Source organism: Poeciliopsis prolifica, unplaced genomic scaffold (genome assembly GCF_027474105.1).
Source record: "Poeciliopsis prolifica strain line A6 unplaced genomic scaffold, Auburn_PproV2 SCAFFOLD031, whole genome shotgun sequence".
Taxonomy (NCBI): domain Eukaryota; kingdom Metazoa; phylum Chordata; class Actinopteri; order Cyprinodontiformes; family Poeciliidae; genus Poeciliopsis; species Poeciliopsis prolifica.
The window spans coordinates 139,988-155,420 of NW_026562406.1; the positions used below are offsets into that span (position 1 = coordinate 139,988).

At 40.0% G+C, this 15,433-nt stretch overlaps 1 protein-coding gene across 2 annotated transcripts; it reads right to left on the reverse strand.

Annotated features, from left to right (window-relative positions):
- Window positions 1-1,288: 1,288 nt before the first annotated feature.
- Window positions 1,289-15,262, reverse strand: vps37ba (VPS37B subunit of ESCRT-I a). 2 transcript variants are annotated; one of them, XM_055050814.1, is made up of 4 exons: window positions 15,057-15,262; window positions 9,518-9,689; window positions 2,921-3,003; window positions 1,289-1,814 (listed from the first exon to the last, which is right to left on the reverse strand). In XM_055050814.1, the coding sequence occupies exons 1-4, from the start codon at window positions 15,159-15,161 to the stop codon at window positions 1,320-1,322; spliced, it is 855 nt and encodes a 284-aa protein (XP_054906789.1). In that variant the 5' UTR covers window positions 15,162-15,262; the 3' UTR covers window positions 1,289-1,319. The 2 variants fall into 2 exon arrangements, with proteins under 2 accessions (XP_054906789.1, XP_054906790.1); XM_055050815.1 differs by lacking the exon at window positions 15,057-15,262 and adding an exon at window positions 13,756-14,033.
- Between the last annotated feature and the right edge of the window lie 171 nt (window positions 15,263-15,433).

Below are 15,433 nucleotides of genomic sequence, written 5' to 3' on the forward strand. Positions count from 1 at the left end.
CGGGGAAGGAGGATGGTTCCAACGTTTACAGCTGAGCATAGATACGTAAAGTAATCAGCACAATGTCACTTTCAAGTGTAGGCACTCGTGGCTCGTCAACAGTGCACAGCGAACAGCAGTCGGGTTGGTGGGGAAAAATAATAATAATAGTTTCGGCAGAAATGGGAATTCCTCCCAAAGCCAGGTTGCTCTTCTTAAGGTCTTCTGGCTGTTGCATGATTACAAAGAGTGTTAAAGCCTCACAAACAGATATGCTGGGAACAATGGAAGATAACTACTTACAAAAAAAAAAAAAAAAAATCAAAAAGCAGGAAGTCTTTGGTGCTCAGTGTCCAAAGAACCGTTGGCATCGTTTCCCCATTGAGTTCCTACTGACGCCAATAAAACAAAAACAGACATCATAGTTGGAGTGTTGTAGTACAACAGGAGCCCGTAAGGTACAACACACTCCTGCAGCGTATTGTATGGCTGTTCAGAAGTCCTTCACTTTCAGTCGCTGGTCCCTGTTTGGCCCTCACCCGCCCGGAAACGGACCAGGCAGGGGGCCGGGCTCCCACTAGATGCATCCGCAAACTGGAGAAACCCGACCTAATCCCTCCTTTACATGTTAATCAGTATATTCTGACTATTATCATAACTCCATTAGTCTTAACTCTACTGATGATGCTCAAATTTAAATATTCCTATGTACCTTTTAATTTTTTATATATTTAAAAGAGAGAAAAAAAATCACAGCATAGATGATGTTTTTGCCTGAATATATTCTGGAAAATTGTATTTTCATGAAAACTGCACAGTAATCTGGGTCTCTCCTGGCTTGCATATACACGTAAATTAGCATGCTGTGATGGAGATGATGAGTTTTAAACAGTTTTCTGAAAAAAAAATAAAAGTTTAGTGTTCCATAAACGGAACATGTCTGTAGGAGGGGGTGGAGCACTGGAGACACAGAGCGCTGATCGTTAAGACTGGCTTATCGACTGCAAGGCTGATGTTGGTCGGCTCCCTTTTCTCTAGTGAGAGAGACCTGAGACGGTCCCCGCATTTCTTTTGTTTTGTGTGTCTTAACTTACGATGGGAGTGCTGCTGATACGAGCGAGTAGTAATCCACAGAGGTTATAGGAGATATGCCTTATATGTACGCACCCAGACCAACCCATGTGCATCTTCCTTTCTGGTGTTGAGATTGGGGCGTAATCCGAGAAGGCGGATGACATAAGAAACATTGTTCTCTGAAGGAGTTCCAGTTGTTAAATGTTTGTGATAAACACTAGAACTTCTAAAGGGATGTTGTTGTTTTTTTCCTTTTTAATTTGAGCTTATTGAATGATGAACCCAGGCTGCGGGGCCAAGCGAGGCGGGGGCCTCTGAGGCAGAGCAGGAGGATACTGAGAGATGTAGGGGCTGGGGTATCCGGTAGAGACGCTGGGGAAGGGCTGCCCTGTTCTGGGAGGGATGGGCGGGTACTGCGACGGCGGGCAGAAGAAAGGAGACTGGGGAGTAGCGGTTGGAGTTGGGCTTAGAACAGGGGGGGGCTGGGATGGAGGGGCCGGAGGTTTCCTTCTGGGCTGGGCAACCGGAGAGGAGTTGCTGCTGTTGCCGTCGGCGAGGAGGGACGACACAGCGGGCACGTCCTGAGGTCGGGAGGAGGGCACGGCAGCAGCCTGTGGCAGGAGGTGCTGGCCCTTCTGCACCATCTCCTGCAGCTTCTCAATCTTCACTCGTCTCAGGTGGGCCAGCTTCCTTTTGTTGTGGTAGGAATCGACAAAGGCGTCCAGGGTCATGTCGCCGTCCAGGAAAGAGTCAGCCATGTTCTGCAGACACAAATAGTAAATGAATTCACTGTTTTGCAGTGACAAATGCATCTACACACAAATAAATTGATAGGCGACTTATTTTTAAGAGATGACCTCAAACAACACTTCTCAACACACCCAATCTGCCAACAGTGACAACAAAAGGATAGATTTCATTGAATTATTTAAAACAAATAAAAGCAGGATGATAGTTTCAGTAAGTTATAAAAATGCTAATTTCATACATGGCAAAGGTGGAGCACTTTTAAAAAAAAAGGTAATAATACAGTTACATCCTGTTGAAATGACAACGGAGTTAATATACACTTACAGTTTTCTGCCACTAGGTGGCCATTTGTTTTTATGCCCCAATCTGCTTTAACTTTTAACCCAATTGTCTACCATACACCATACTCCCCAAAGGCTTTGGTCCATAGCAGATGGCATGCACACTGCAAAAACACAAAATCTTAAGTGTTTTTGGTCTTGCTCTGAGTACAACTATCTTAGTAAACTTGAAACGAGAAGAAAGAAAAAGTAATTTTTTAACATGAAATAGGAGCTGCTTTTAAGTCAACGATTCCTTAATATTTATAAAAAAAAGTACTAGTTCTGCTGGCACAATATTTTGCTTGTAACATGGGAAATGTCTTGCTATAAATGAAAATATCTGATGATGAAACTAGTACTTTTTCATCTTTACAAAGAAATTATTGACTTAAAACATGTTCTTCTATCTTGCTGAAAAGTTACTTGCAAGTTAGTTTTGTCTTATTTCAAGTGTGTTACGTTTCCATTAGGAACTAGGCCAGAATTACTCGGTACGATGTGTGTTTTTGCAGAGCAGAGGGTTGAAATTCTCAACTGTTAACAGAAGCACAATTTCAGAAGTCGTTTTTACAACAATGGGGGACTTTGAATAGAAACTGCAGAAGTGTCACTGCAGCAGACTGAAGTGTGATTCTTGAGTTAGATCAGGCTCACTGCTGCCCATCAAGACTTTTAGATTTGAACAATGAAAATGTTCAAGGCAAAGAAAATAGAAACTAGCAGAGAGGAATGCATGTGAATCACAGACTCGGGACAGATGAGGTCATCCGTGGAGGGAGCAGCAGAATGCTTACCTCTGTCTCTTCTTCTATTTTGGCTCCCTCTGCCTGCAGCAGGGCCAGCAGAATGTCCAGGGAGGTGGCTCCTGACTTGTGGTCTGTTAATAGAGAGAGAAAAAACAAAAACAGAAATATTAGGATTATGGGTAGGAGCAAAATGAGCAAAAGACTAAAAACAGTCACATTTAACTAAAGCTGCAGTCGGTATCTTTTATAAACCGTTTTTGATTGGTTGTTTCTGAACAAGTGGGGGCTTTCTGTAGATTGCAGTAGGACCATGAGCAGCTGGTTTTTCCACAGACTCATGTTTTATGTTATACTGTCAAACATAGTGATAAAAATGTATTATTAAAGTTACATACCACAGTCTTAATGAACGTTTTATTGTGTGTATAGAGCTTAAGTGAAAACAAGTCATGTTTTGTAGTTTTTTTTCCCCAACCAACCCTCAAGTGAAATCACAATGCATCAAAGTTCAAACTTGAGTCAAAAGTCAAGACATGCAAGCCCTGAGTCGAGTCCAAGTCCTAAACTTTTAATCTCCTATCTGAAACTAGTCTATTGACAAAATTTCACTTAATGACAAAAGTATTTGGAGATTTATGAATTATTTTTTAAAATGCGTTTGTTTGCCAGACCAACGACACAAGAGGAACGAAACTTGAGAAAAAAAAAAAATCAAACAGGGCTTTATACAAAACAAATGATCTCCATGTTAATCGGGTCATTGGGGGTGAATGACTTTATAAAGTCAAAGTTTTTTTTTTTTTACTTTAATCAAGTGTGAAAGTCATTAAATTTGTTCCTGGAGTCTGATTTGATTCCAGGCCCCACATCTCAACTTCACACCTTTAGTAAACACCCCATTTCAGTCACAGTGTTCTTATTTAGCCTTTGCACACGCCGTACAGCAATTCCACATAGTAGACCAACTGTGGTACAATTCCTCAAAACCAAGTTGTTTCCAAAACAATAAGTGTTTGCTGTGATTTAAAGTCGAGTCTGTTGGTGTCACATCTCTGTTCGTGTCACAATTGTGTCGTTTCTGAAAACAGGATTGCAAGTTCAATAGCGCACGCGCACACACACACACCCGCACACACACGCACACACACACCAATGAGACAGTAATAATTAGTGATCTCCACAGCAGAGCAGTGAACTTGCAGACATTCCAACAAGTCTTGACTGAGCCTCTACAATGGATGTCTAATTACACACTAGGCCATTGCTGGTCTCAGACAACTTTTAAATGCGTCTTTACTTCAACACACCTAAGTCAAATAATGAGGTCGTTAGCAGGACTCTGGAGAACCTGACCGTTCTTAGGAGGTGATTCAGCTATTGGATTCCAGTGTGTTGGACCAGGGAGACATCTTAGAGTTGCAGGACATCTGCCCTTGAGGACCAGGATTACACACTCTTGAACTAGGCTCTAGTCAAACCTGATGTGCTATTCTTGCTGTTCAGTCCTACAAATCAAGTCAACAAACATATAGGCTGATTCATTTGTGTACGAGAGCCAGACTAAGCTGGATTTTGTTAATAACATTAAATATTTTTAATAATAACTGCACCATATATTATGCCACAAATGTTTATGTGAACATCACTTTCATAAAACTCACTCAGACTTTTGAATGCAGAAGAGGACACACTGGTTCAGATAAGACTAAAAATCTGTCAAATTGTAATATATTCCTTTTGCTCTCAGCTAGAAAACAAAAAACAAGATACAAGAGAAGTCTTGATACTGCTAATGTTACAATGACAAAAGTAAAACAAATCCAAATTACAATTATAAACCCATTTTGTGTTGATCCATCCAATTAAATACTCTGTGGAGTTTGTGGTTGTAAGTAGGTCTGTCAATTGTTGGATTTGGAAAATGGAATTAAAGAATCATTAATAAGGCAAATATCTGGAGAATGTGTATCAAAAACTTGTCAGAATCTGAATTCCTTTTAATATCAATGTGCAAAGAAAATGTCACTGTTTAAAAAAAATAGAAATTCTCAAATGGAGTGCAAATAAATAAATAAATCCATTTCAATAAATATATAGTAAAAATTCTAATAAATGAAGTTCACGGTTTGGACAAATTTTCAGCATTCAGGTCAACAAATTGTTTTTTTAGTCCTCTCTCCTTTTATGCGTTTCTGCACTTTCAGGCAAACAATATAAATAAGAAATTAACCTCGGTGTTTTTCCTGGTGAAATAAAAGGTTCAACTAGCAAACCAATTAAACCCTTCATATTCAACCAGGAATTTTGTGCGTTACATAAGCTGTCAGCTGCATGCACAATTCAAGCCAACAGGTGTCACTACATCTTAGCAAATTTACTAATTTAAGAAAAAAGTACAAATCATAAAGTGCTCCAAAACAAAAATAAAAAGGTAGAATCCTCCTCAGACACAATGTACTTGAACAAGCCTGCTCTCTGAACTGTAATGACTCAATGGAGGACCAAGCATTTTCAATCTGGCTGAAGTGAGCTCTGTTCATTTCTAAATATAGAAATAACATGATGTTCCACCTGTAAAAGACAAACAATGAAGTAGCATAGCTGAATGTGAATGTGTCGGGTTAATGAGCCTGCAGAACTGGCTCGCACAGTGACTTAGCAAAATCACAAGATTGGCGGAAGAGAAGCCGAGCATTACTCATTAACTTCACGTTAAAGCAGGAGCACAGCCAGCCGTGTGTTGTGTTACCAGAAAACACAAACTGCTTACCGGTTGGCTTTCAACTATGAGGAAGGAAACCGTTTTTTCAAAAAGGAATCAAAAAGCAACCCAAACTTCCTTTGCGCTCTACTCATACTTTGAACTGTCACTGTCAAGACGTCCATGCTTTCTTCTTACAGGTTGAAGCTTTTAAGAGGCAGCCATCATTCTTTTACTGTCCAGAGAACAAACGTTTGTCTGAACAAAGACAAAAATAAAAAGAAAGTCTAGCTTGGAGATTGCAAAAAAGACATTTTTGACACAACTCCACATTAAACAGGGAGTTTTTGGTACAACTCAGAAGAAGTCTCCCACTCCCTTTTCTCCACTCTTTCAAATCTACAGCCTGGCAGCCCCCCCCCCAAACTTCCCCAAACCCCCCCAAAGCCTGCCTGGGAGGACAATGGTGCACTGAGGGGAACGCTACAGGACACTGAAGGGTGGAAAGGTCTTTGACAGCAGGACAGAAAGAGGCAAAGCCAATCGCCCGACTGTCTGCAAACAGCAACACAACTGGCTACTGTACTGTACGCTTTTCTGGGTCAGACAGCTACTTTCCTTCAGCTCTATCCACAGCTGCTCGACAGCAAATCCACAACTAGGACGGCTATTGCCCAGCAGGCGGTGGGTGACACAGAGGGAGGGGGAAGGGCAGAGGGACAGTGAGAAACCTACATTTTATGAAAGCCATCACTTGCTGTCAGACAGAAACAGTGCTGCATTAGTCTATTAAAAACATAGACCACCAGCTTTGAAAGGTTAAAAAATATGAAGAAATGCTCAGGACAGTTAAAATGGCTGTCACCTTTAGACGCGCAAACTAGAAATTATATTTCAGACTTCAGCAAGTTTTCAAAAGGTGGGATGGCTTAAAGTTGAAGAATCCAACTTTTATCAAAAATGTGGATGTTTTTTACATATTAGCTGAGACTGCCACCATGTCACGACAGTGTGGTATGAGACAGAATCTGCAAATAAAAACAACCAAATGTTTTGCCTTCTCCCAGTGCTAATTACAAACAATCAATCAGAGCCAGGAAGCGGATCTTATCGCTGTCAATCATGCCCATGTGTGCGCCACTAGCTCTCTGCAGCTCCTCCCGGAGCCTGTTGAGAACACTAAGGCTAATTAGCATCGCTACTGATTTTTGTAAGAGCTACATACTGCAGCTTTAGAGGAGACGAGATCCAGCCAAACAGTGAATAACAGGGATTGTATTTAAAGACAGCTGCCTAGCAACCACATGTAAACAAAGTCACAAGTATAGTCATCTTATCTTCTCCACCTCCCAGGAAGCACTAAGAGATTAAAGAAAAAAAAATCTGACTGAGTTGCTGGATCTTGTTTTGATGCTCCTGTGGATCTCAGAATCAGATCAGCAATTAGATAGACCAGAACTCACTCTGAGTTTTGTGGCTGCAGGAGGCTTCAATAGGAAATGAGGGAACTGGTTAAACAGGTTCCGAGTTATGAGTAATGCCAACAAAATAAATAAAAAGAGGTTAACAAAAAAAAAAAAACTGAAGTTTTTCTGGGTTCTCCTATCGTTTTGGAAATGTTCTCTTTTAAAGAACAACTCAGGATGATGAGGATAACGCCACGTCCTACTGAAGCGGAGAACACAAGCGTCGTCTTTAAATGAGTAATTAGAGAACATAGAGAAAGAATATCGATTTGAATTAACTAATTCTTTAATTATATGTTGCCCTAACTAGAAAAACCTGAAACTTTAATGATCAGGTTTTTTTTGACAACTGCTTTGATTCAGTGGTAACATTTTTAGCTTCATTCTTACTTCACTGACAATTCACTGCAGTTTTAAGGTATTAACTAAAGGAGTGAAGCCAGCAGACATGAGAGAAGTTTGCCATTCACTCTGCTGGCTTAGAGATCTTTATGTGTGCAAATTATACCTGAAACTGTATCTAATTCTGATGTCAGTGTCTTGTAATAAATGAATATTATAAATACAATACTGGTGAAACCAGTGAAAATGAATCAAAAAGTTGTTTTTGACCAGAAACATTTGGGTTCTTGGCTTCATCAGCCCGTTTTCTGTTTGGTTAATGGACTGTGGCAAAACATCATAATGTTGCCTGAAAACAGCACTCTAGTGTGGAAGTTGTTATTGTGGAAAGAATTTAAGGGTGCGTTTTCATTGTCCTTAAGATTGTGCAAATTAGAGGCATGGAAATGGAAACATGCTAATTAAAAAATAAATAAATAAATAAATGAAAGTAATTTTTTAATAAAATGTTTTTGCAGAAGGATGTGGTGGCTTTTCAGCTGCATCGAAATCAGTGTGTTTCAAATCTCTGCAATGGAAACCTTTCACACCACATGAGTCACATGAACAACTGGATGTTTCTACTGATGGAAATGACAAGCAAGATAACAGGAAGTGGTAGGAGAATTATAATGTAGCGTGTTTTTAATGACTTATTGCATGAAGAAACTTGCGTACGATTCTTAATTTTGTTTCTTATTTAATGGAAACAGCGATTGCAAAACTGGGATTTTTTGACATTAGCGGAATACTGGCGACGTTTTGCGCACATTTGTAATGGAAACACAGCTAATGTTAGCCATTTCTAGAATCACAAGGGATCGCAAGTCGGAATACAGAGGAAGCCCATCTAACATGAAACCATTTCTTCAACAACAAGTTGGGACATGTTTGTGATTAACTGTCCCACAACTGAGGCTGGGGTTGAGCACGAGGCATTAGAAAATAATACAACAAGAAAACTAAACGAAGTACAGCAGGGTTGTTTTATTTGATCTTTTGAGTTCGCAATATTTCTTTGAAGGGATCATGCTGGAGTTTGAAATGTTAGCCAGACTAACAGTTAAACATTTTAACAGTCAAATGAACTCACTTTTTATTGACATATTGCCACAATACTTCAATTATACATTATTATATTTTGATGTTTAGTAATGGTAGCTCCACTGACCAATAGCATAGACTGCCATAGTTAGTTACAGTTGCTATGGTTCCTTTTTAAAAATATCAGTAAAACTCAGTTTCACAGCAACTCCTCATCGTTCCTGCTCCAAACAGAAAGGACCACTCTGATCAGGAAAGCCAGACAAAATAAAAACAATGAAATACTGTTCTATGACCTCTCATAATATTGTAGTTCTTTAACAGAAAATATGTTGCAGCTATAATCAGTCATGAGAAGTCAATGTTTTATAAGGACCAGCAGAAATTGGAGACAACATTTTGACCAGTGTGTTTCTAAAAGCAGTCATAGCTAAACCTTTCTTCAAACGTCATCTATTTTTTCATTTTAAATGCTGAAAGAGAAGGTTGGCATGCTTCAAGATAAGCACTCTGGCTGTTTTTATTAACAGTTTTCAGGCTGAAGTGGGTCAAATAGTAGATTAACAACAAGCAGAAAACTTTTCACCACAGCACAAGCTTTGAGTTTTATGATTAAAAAAATCCAACTGACAGACATTTGTTGATTTAGCTCCTGATACCATAGATTATAATCTAAAATAACTGGTTAAGCACGTAGAAAACTTAGTGTAAATGTCTGAACTGCAGTTGAAGCTTCTGCTCGAAGGTAGGATAAGGTTTTTTTTTCTTCAAAAGAACATTGATCTAATAGTCCCGATAAAGCCTGAGGATTGGAACAGACTGCACTGTGTTTCTAAACCCAGACCATAACACTAAATGAATGAGGAAGGTGGGAATAAAAGCTAAAGCTATGCTGCTTTAATGCATCATTAAAGTATTCATTTCCTATGACTTCATTTGTGAGTGGGTTCAAATGTCTAAAGAAGCAAGTAGCATTAAAAATTCAAGTCCCCAGTATAAAACCAATCAATAAAGAATGGCTCTTAGTATTTTGTGCACACGCGGTCACAGTACCTAGCTTGGACTTGCGGAGCTGATAGGACTCAAAGCTCTCCTGAAGGCAACTGTAGCTCTTGGTGAGCTGCTCCTTCTTGTGCTCCAGCTGAGGTTGCAGGGTCAGGTTCTGTTCAGCCAGGGTTCGGTTATTGGCCAGGGTCCTCTCCTTGTTCTGCTGGACCTCCTGCACCTGCAACAGACACCAAACACGTCAGAGGATTACCTGGATACACAGGTGACCGATTCTGATTAGCATCGACTAATACTGGCCCCAAAACGAGAACGAATGAAGCAACCTGAATGATTTATTTTACTTTTTTTAATCTTCCTACCAAAGGGGAACAAGTAGGCCTGTCGCAGTAATAAATTTTGCTGAACAATAAGTTGTCCCAGAAATCATTGTGATAAATGAGGATATTGTCACTGTCACTAAATCACTGTCTTAATAGTCATTGGAATCCAAAATTGATGTTTGCATAACACGCACAAAAATATATAAAATACATTTTGCTCTTTTGAGTTTGGTTTACTCTTCCATTGATCTTTACTTCATTTACCTCTGTACAGTCAGTTTTGTGTTCTTTTTTTCTTTGACTTTGCTTCTAGATGAAACTAAAATAAATCTTTTGCAGTACATGTGATCACTGAAATATCTATTACAATGCATGAAATGTACAGTTGAATTCTTTGTTTCTTTTCCAATCCCTGTTCACACACATTTCTATTTATTTATTTATTTTTTTAATTCAACAAACCCTGACAACATGTTATTTGCCCTATAGAGAGCCAATATGCTTTCAGACAGTTCCACGCATCTTCCACAACTTCCCAGAAATCCATATCCAATCATTTCTCATGACAATCCTCAAATAGAAATCAAGTACAGTTTTTTTGTGTGTTAAAATCAATAATTTCTTAACATTAATGAAAATATACCAGTTCCACTCGCAGATCATCTCACCCACAACATGGGAAAAATGTCTGGTTATAAGCGAAATAATTTGCCAATGGAATAAGTGATTTTTGTTTTCACTTTTTTCTCTCCAATAAAAGTTTTTTCATATTTTTATTTGCACCCATTTGTAATGTTTATGACCCAGATATGAAATTCCCAACTCAATCACAATGCATCAGCTCCCTGCCTCCTGAATGGCACCAACACTCTGATGAAGGTTCTCCAGAAAGTCATATTTCGTCTCAATGTGGCGACAAACTGATCACACTGGTTTAATGTGAATTTAAACTGAAACTATCAAGACAAATTTGGCAAAGCAACAGTGATAACAGACTTTTTTTTAAAAAGACCCATTACGCTTCTTATCAAATGACTCATTTCACACATCCACTCAGCACGTCAGATGGATAAATATAACTGGGACTGAGCAGGAAATCTGTTACATAAAGCGACACCTCGGCCCTTGTGAAGCCTTCTGAGGCCTTCATGCAGGAAAAGCAGCTCAAAATGATTTTCTAACTTTGCCTCAGCACATCCTGAGGCAACTCCTTCTCTTTCTTGCTGTACAATGAGTGGTAATTAAAAAAAATAAAAACCTCAGATCTTTAAGCCATCTGGAGCATTGAGGTCGCTCTGTCTGTGATTGTTTACAGGGGGAAATTTTCTGTAAGGTTTCTTGCCGTCTATAAAGTAAAACTATTCGGAGCGCTTTCCTGTATCTACCACAGAGCTCCACTTGTGAGCGTTCGGGTAAGAGTGTGTTGCTGATGTTCAGCGCATGTTAGGGTGGCACTCCGGCAAGAATATGGCAGACAGGAGGGCAGGAACGTTTCCAAACCATCAGCGCCGCAAAACCACCACAACAGCAAAGTTCACATGCACGGCATTCCTTGATCATACTAAAAAAGAAAAAAGAAAACTTGGGAACAAAACTAATTCATCCGATTGTCGTGTTTACACGCAACAGGCTTCATACATTAGTGTCGAGCACAGTCCTGTCAGTTTACCACTTTCTGAATGGCATGAACACAACAAGCGTGTCCATGCCCGACGTTCGGACAACGGACAAGTTCATTCCGAAAAAACTGAATCCCATCGGAATGTTCTGATTGGAGCGCTGACATGATATGCTCTGGCAGAAGCTGAAGTCTCAGGGATTCAACTTCTGCCTATTGCCTGGTTAGCATTACAAAGCTTAGCTCTATTATTGTTTATTGTGTTTCACAGTAGTCAGTCCCAGAGATGTGTTATCCATTTTAAAAAAAAAAACGACCCACGCACCCGTTCCTAGAGCTTTCTGGAATAGTATTTAGTTTTTAGGATCCTTCTTTCCAAATGATACCCACATTTGGTTTCTGTGTTCCTTCCTTCTGTTCGACCACACACACTGCCAAATTAAAATGCTTCAGTACAAACTGAACTGAGAAACCAAAGTTATGAAATGTGAAGCCCAAACAAATCAAATTGTCTCGGAAATAAACTAGTTGTCCAAAAGTGGCGCCCCAACTTTACAAGAAGTGCAGCTGACCATCTGCAATGTCCCAGAGCTAAACAATCTGCTGTAAATAATCACTGCTGAGTTACATCAGCAGCTTACCTTTATAATTTAAATAAATAGAAGTAATTAGATGATGGAAAAAAAAGAGAGTATTACGTTAATATTTGGGGAATATATAGTAAAATTGTGGTGTTTAAGACAGCCTGGGAGATGTTGTAAAGGTTAATACACCCACTTTAACTGGAACTAGAGCAAATAAATGAGGCTTACATGACCAAGATTTATAGCTAGTCAAAGTTCACCTCCAGAAGAAGCTGTACCCTGTACCTGCAACTTCTGCAGTAACAACAAAGCAGAGTTGCGCAATACACATATTTACAAATAAAATAAAATACAGTAAAATAAAGCTACACTGAAGCTAAACAAATTCACAAGATGCCAATTTGCATTATTCAAAGGGGAGCAAATGCTGGAGTCCAAGGATGTTTGAGTTCAGTTTATGCCCGCTGCACTTTAGACTCTACTTCCCACTGATCTCAGGTTTCTGTGGTTGCCTTTTGACACCCGCCGTCTTTGTTCCGATCCGGAATACCGGCAAGATTCCATCCCGTTCCAGGACAGCTTCACCTTTGACTCAGGCTCCTTGCTAATCCTCTTCCATGATCGTATAAACTAACCTGAGTCAACAGGTGATGCGTCATTGCAAGGAACAGTCCACGCCCGCCCTCCCCTCCCTCACCTGCAACCTGTGGGATGAGGAAAACGAAACTATGGCGACAAACGTGTTGGGTGTGGATGTTAAGCAGCAGGAGCGAACAGGAAAATTTGTTTTATTAAAAACGGCGTTCACTGGTGTTTCTAAAAGAAGAGGCACCATGCTGTGATCCTATAAGCCCCATCAGATCTGCAAGCAGCTAAAGGAGAGGAAGCCATTAGCATGTTTTCTGACAGCAAGTCACCACCTCCACCACCTCCACCACCTCCCTCCCTGCAAAGTAAGATCAAATTAACAGTGCCAGGGAGAAACCCCGAGCACCATGACAACAGACGAGTCAGATTCCTGTGCCCTGACGATGTGCGTTTGGTGAAGTTTGAGGGGGAAGAGAGAGGGGAGAGGTTTGGAGGGGAGTGGGATACGTTTAGGCTTCACTGGTAAACCCAACAACAAGAGTTAGAGGCATTGTTGTAAGCTCAGGCTGATGGTAAAGCCCAAGACAGAATCAAACCATTCAGGAAACCAGACGGAACACTCAGATGCACAAATATGACAAAACTAAACTAAAAACTATATAAACTCCTTCTTTTCATTACAGTAAATATGTGCCTGAGGGTAAACCTTCCTGGTGACTCCAGCTGGTAACGGCTTTGTGAATGGAAAAAAAACAAGGCGAGGCTGTTGATACTAGGAAGCCAGGAAGACAATAAATGAGAGCATCTGATTTCGGAGTTCAGATATGAACTAAATAGCTGTGTGTATAAAGAGCCATAATCCGGAGGTGAATGTCGCCAAATAAACGCAGGTGCAGGCTCATTTAGAAACAATTAGAAACAAATACAAGGAGAGTACACAGACATTGAAAATATTAATCCATGCCAATATAAGAAATGCTTCATTAAATAAATACAGGTTGAACTAAATGCTAAAAATCTGCAGTCATAATATGCATAAGTAACATTTTTAAATATTTCAAACGTTCTTCCGTTTCTGTGCAACGGTCCATTAAAATATGGGAAATATACTCTTGTTCTTATGATTTTAACACTTTTTCTGCTCGTTTGGTTTAAAGTCCTTTATGTACGTACCTGACAATCTATCACAAGACTTAGCTTTTTCATTTTCAAAGCAGTTAGGTAATGTCAGCTACTTCTCACTTTCAATTTTTTTTTCATAAATACTGCAATTTTCTCAGTTATCACACTGCAAGAATCTCATAATGACTTAAGCCCACAGTCGACCAGGAGGTCATTTAAACCTGAATCGATTGGTTGGTCAGCACTGGTAACTTCAGACTAACAGAGCCTATAGGAGAGTTAACTACAGGCTCTGAAACCTTAACTTTACTCACTATTAGGTCTGAACAATACATTCCAAAGCATCTTGTTTTATATTGTTGTATTGATTTAAATGTTTAGATTTGCATCATTTAAAAAAAAATCTATACTTGTGTGGTAAGTGTGAAAGACCGCAGGACATAAGCTATACATAGAATATGTAAAAGACCTTAAACACAGAAATAAAACTTATTCATTGTTGCTATTCATTTCCTGATCAATTCCGGGTTGAATTACGCATTCCACATTTTTAAACAACCACATATTTCTCCAGTTACATTCAAATGATGGCTTGTTTGCGTCCGTTTAGTGGATTGTGGCCCTTTGTTTTGGTGTGAACAATAAGCCCTCAAAGGGAGTCGACCATGCTCCGATGTCTGCAGTAAAAGTACATTTTGACTTTTGAGTCTTCTTTAAGCGACACTTTGAAGTGCGGAGAGTCGGTCGTGTTGCGAGGCCGTGCAGTCCTGAGCCCGCAGATCCGGATTAAAGGCTCCTCTGGTCGTGTTTTCCCACAGTGTCGGTGAACCGACACACACAAGCAGCCTTTGATTGGCTCATCTGTGACCGAAGTTGATCACGACGACATGGAGCTGACACTACTGGGAAGCCATGCTATCCTTTCACCAGCTCCCTGGAGAAACACCAACTGTCCTGGCCATGACTAAGAGAAACATTGTTTCTCATAAACATTACATAGCTTCTTGGGAAGCTGTGCTCAGTGAGAGGAGGGCTGTTTCAGAAAAACAATGAGGCAAACTGTGAATTATCACTGTTGAAACTTAAACAATGCTTCCCCTAGTCAGCACCAAGGCTAACAATCTCACTACCCTTATATTTTTAACTCGGTAGACCTTTTCACAGCGGTTATATATTTATTCTTGGACTCAAACTGTAATTTCAAGCTATTTCCGTCACTGTACCGAGAGTGCGTTGGGAAAAGCACAACAAAGGCTCGACAGGAAGGAGGAGGGAAAAAAAACTGTGACCGAGAGAAAAAAGGAATGAAGAGCTAACATTTCGGACTGCAACAACGAGTGGTTTGAACCAACCTCATCCATCTCCTGGACCATTTTTAAGAGCTTCTCGTCGTCCTCGAGAAATTCATTAAGCTGAGTCATCGTGTAGCCGCCGAACTTGGTGGAGAAGCTGGACATTTTGGCTCTTGCTGTGTTTCTTCTCGCCTGTGCTCCCTCTTCTCGCCTCTCTCGGATTGTGACAGCTGACTGCGCGTCCTTAACAGGAAGTAGAGTACAGGCCCCGTGATGCCTTCACGTGCGCTCAGAAAAATGAGGAACGACCGGACTGAGAGCAAAGCTTGAAATTTCCCAAGCAGCGAAGAATGAATAAATGAATAGCATTCTGATTGTGCACTTTTAATAATACATTTGAATGTTTGTTTGTTTTTATGGTGGAAGGATTATGCAAC

Bases quoted from the DNA above. Each gene is read 5' to 3' on its own strand.
- vps37ba (XM_055050814.1), bottom strand. From the start codon at position 15,161: ATGTCCAGCTTCTCCACCAAGTTCGGCGGCTACACGATGACTCAGCTT. The intron at 9,690-15,056 runs GTTGGTTCAAAC...TGTCTGTTGCAG, and splicing joins TGGTCCAGGAGATGGATGAG to GTGCAGGAGGTCCAGCAGAA. The intron at 3,004-9,517 runs GTACTGTGACCG...CTCTATTAACAG, and splicing joins GCTCCGCAAGTCCAAGCTAG to ACCACAAGTCAGGAGCCACC.